At 37.9% G+C, this 2411-nt stretch overlaps 1 protein-coding gene across 1 annotated transcript in view; it reads right to left on the bottom strand.

The window, feature by feature from the left end:
* The window catches only part of CLNK (cytokine dependent hematopoietic cell linker), a 42715-nt gene extending 41624 nt beyond the window's left edge, over positions 1–1091 (bottom strand). Inside the window, exon 1 of the mRNA XM_085309680.1 lies at positions 1024–1091. Within this exon, the coding sequence (XP_085165806.1) occupies positions 1024–1091 (68 nt within the window). The remainder of the gene's footprint in view (positions 1–1023) is intronic.
* Positions 1092–2411: the final 1320 nt, after the last annotated feature.

The raw sequence follows: 2411 nt of genomic DNA, 5'->3' as shown, positions 1-2411 counted from the left end.
GGGGACAATAAGCTGAATATGAAAAAAAAGTTTTGCTGTGAAGAAACGACTAAAACAGTGAGTATGCTTTATTGTGCTAAGAGTAGAGATCTGAAGAAGGACAGTCCTTAATAAAAAATCTAAGTACTATTCGGTCCATGGAGAGAGAAAACAGCCTTTGTATCATCACTACTGTTCAAAGAGCTCAGTATTATATTTTAGAGGATACTTAATACAACCAGAGGGTCCAACTATTTATCACTATGATTATTACAATCCATGGCTTAAAGTTATTTTCTCAGTAAATGTTTACCAGGGTGATTATTAAGGGATGCACTCCATAAATAMACAACTTGTTCCCTGAATGGCGACTAAATGTGTTATGTGCAACGCATGTGGCAGTGTGATTAGATTTGGGGGGATTTTGCAATCACAAGGTCATTCTGTTATGCAGTGGCTTGGCAGTGCATTGTATTGCTCATCTCCTTTTTTGGTAACATCTCTCTCTACAGACCCTGTTACTTAGAACTAGGCTTTTGGTTCTGAGGAAACTTCGCCACATCTATTATGGCCCTGATTAAGAAAAACTGAAATCAGTAGGACAGAAATATTATTTAACAACAGGTAACATCATTGCCAAAAGACGCTAACACAGTGCATAGCAGAGTTCACTTTTGGAGGTAACATGGGCAGGTAAGAGACCATACACCAAGGTTGACTGGGCTATCTCACTATTTAAGATAAACTTGGATTTCTAAATTGGTTGAATATAGATGCGCATTGGCATCTTGGGTACCTGAGTACATCCTGCCTGACCTCTAGCTGCTGCTCTATGGCAATATAGATCTTCAACATAACTTGGACTGAACTTCTTTTGGTAWGTCTAGCGTCTATAGTGTCTGTAGTTGTCTCAGACGAGGGTCCCAAGTATTAAGCTTGCTGAACAAGGAGCTACCTTAGGCTATCTGACAGGGAAGAGCAGATATCTGAAATCACAGTCTCTCAATGATTGTTCACGCTACAGAAGTGCATCTGTGTACTCACAGTATGCAGTCAGGAACATATGGCAGACACTTTCTTCCAAAGAAAAGTGAAGGCTGGCTATCCACCATCTTTTGTATGAAAGAACCTAATAATTAGAGGGTATATGTTGCTCAGTACAAGAATTTGCACCATTAGGCCACAGTATATTCTGTTTTTATTTACTCTCCACTGAAAAGAAAATACAAGTACAGAAAACCTGGCATGGTGTTCCCTCTTTGCTGAGTGTATTAACCTCTTGACTGTTCACTTAGGGCTCGTTCTGCTGTGCATGACATATGAATCATGATTTTTTTGCATAATGGTGGGACAGGTGATGATTGCTTCTTGCAAAAATACCTTATAGTCCTAGTTCTTTGGGTGCTTTCCAAAATGATTTTGATTCCCTGAGGATGTGAGCCCAAATTCCGTTCCAYTTCCCAAATGCTATAACTACATGTAAAAGGGCAGTACGAGAGGTTCACCACTCCCATACCTCTTACGGAGCAGTAATGACTGGTAATTTTGAGACTAAACCCATTGATGGATGAGAGGTATGGATGGAGATTACATATCACAGCAGGGCTGTTCAGGGCCTCTAATAGGCTGACACAGAGTTTCTGTATCCAGACTTTGCTTAAACGTGTGGTATGTGCTCAGTAGTTCAGCCTTTTTGAGCTACTTTTGGCAGGCACAAAGATGCCTTTCTATGTGTTTGAGATAACTTGTAGTACATCAACAAAAGGCAGGTAAAACCAAAGGAAGAGAGGGAAGACTTATTTGACCTTTAAATTCTCCCAGGGTTTTCAGGATCATAGTTTTGAACAAAGGCATATAAGCATTATCTCAGACAAAGGCCTAGCCCCCTTTTCTTTGAAGTCTGTCCCAGATAGTGTCCTAAAATGAAACTTCTATTTGCTTTCAATTTATAAAAGTCATCTTATACTAATCAGTAATAAGATTATCCATGGAAAATACATGAAATGCAACACTGTATTCAGTGTTGTGCCATTAGAACAATACTCCATAAAATAGATACTCAAATGATTAATGTACTTAAACTATTTCAGCGGTAGTCCTCCAAGCGTGTCATCGAGGTGTAGACTTTTGTTTTTTAGCTAAAGTGAATGTTAGGAACATAATAATAAATATTAATGGCTATACTCTCTTAGCATAATTATGTAACTGATCRTTTGCAAAGCTATTTAAAAATTGTGACTGGCCAATTCACTGGAAATATATTTTTCAAAAAAATAGTGTTCAGTGTTTCCCTGGCAACCTTTAAAATGATATAAACACACCAACCAAATGCCATAATAYCAGTTCAAATAACTCCAGAGAAACACAAATATAATGAACATTAATTACCCCATTGGTTAAATGCAGATTTTAGAAATGTCAAACAGATACAT

The sequence above is a fragment of the Rhea americana genome, unplaced genomic scaffold, assembly GCF_003343005.1.
Source record: "Rhea americana isolate MKP2758 unplaced genomic scaffold, rheAme1 scaffold_30, whole genome shotgun sequence".
NCBI classification, from domain to species: domain Eukaryota; kingdom Metazoa; phylum Chordata; class Aves; order Rheiformes; family Rheidae; genus Rhea; species Rhea americana.
The sequence above is the reverse complement of the archived record's forward strand: the minus strand, read 5'-3'. Positions and strand labels throughout refer to the sequence as shown.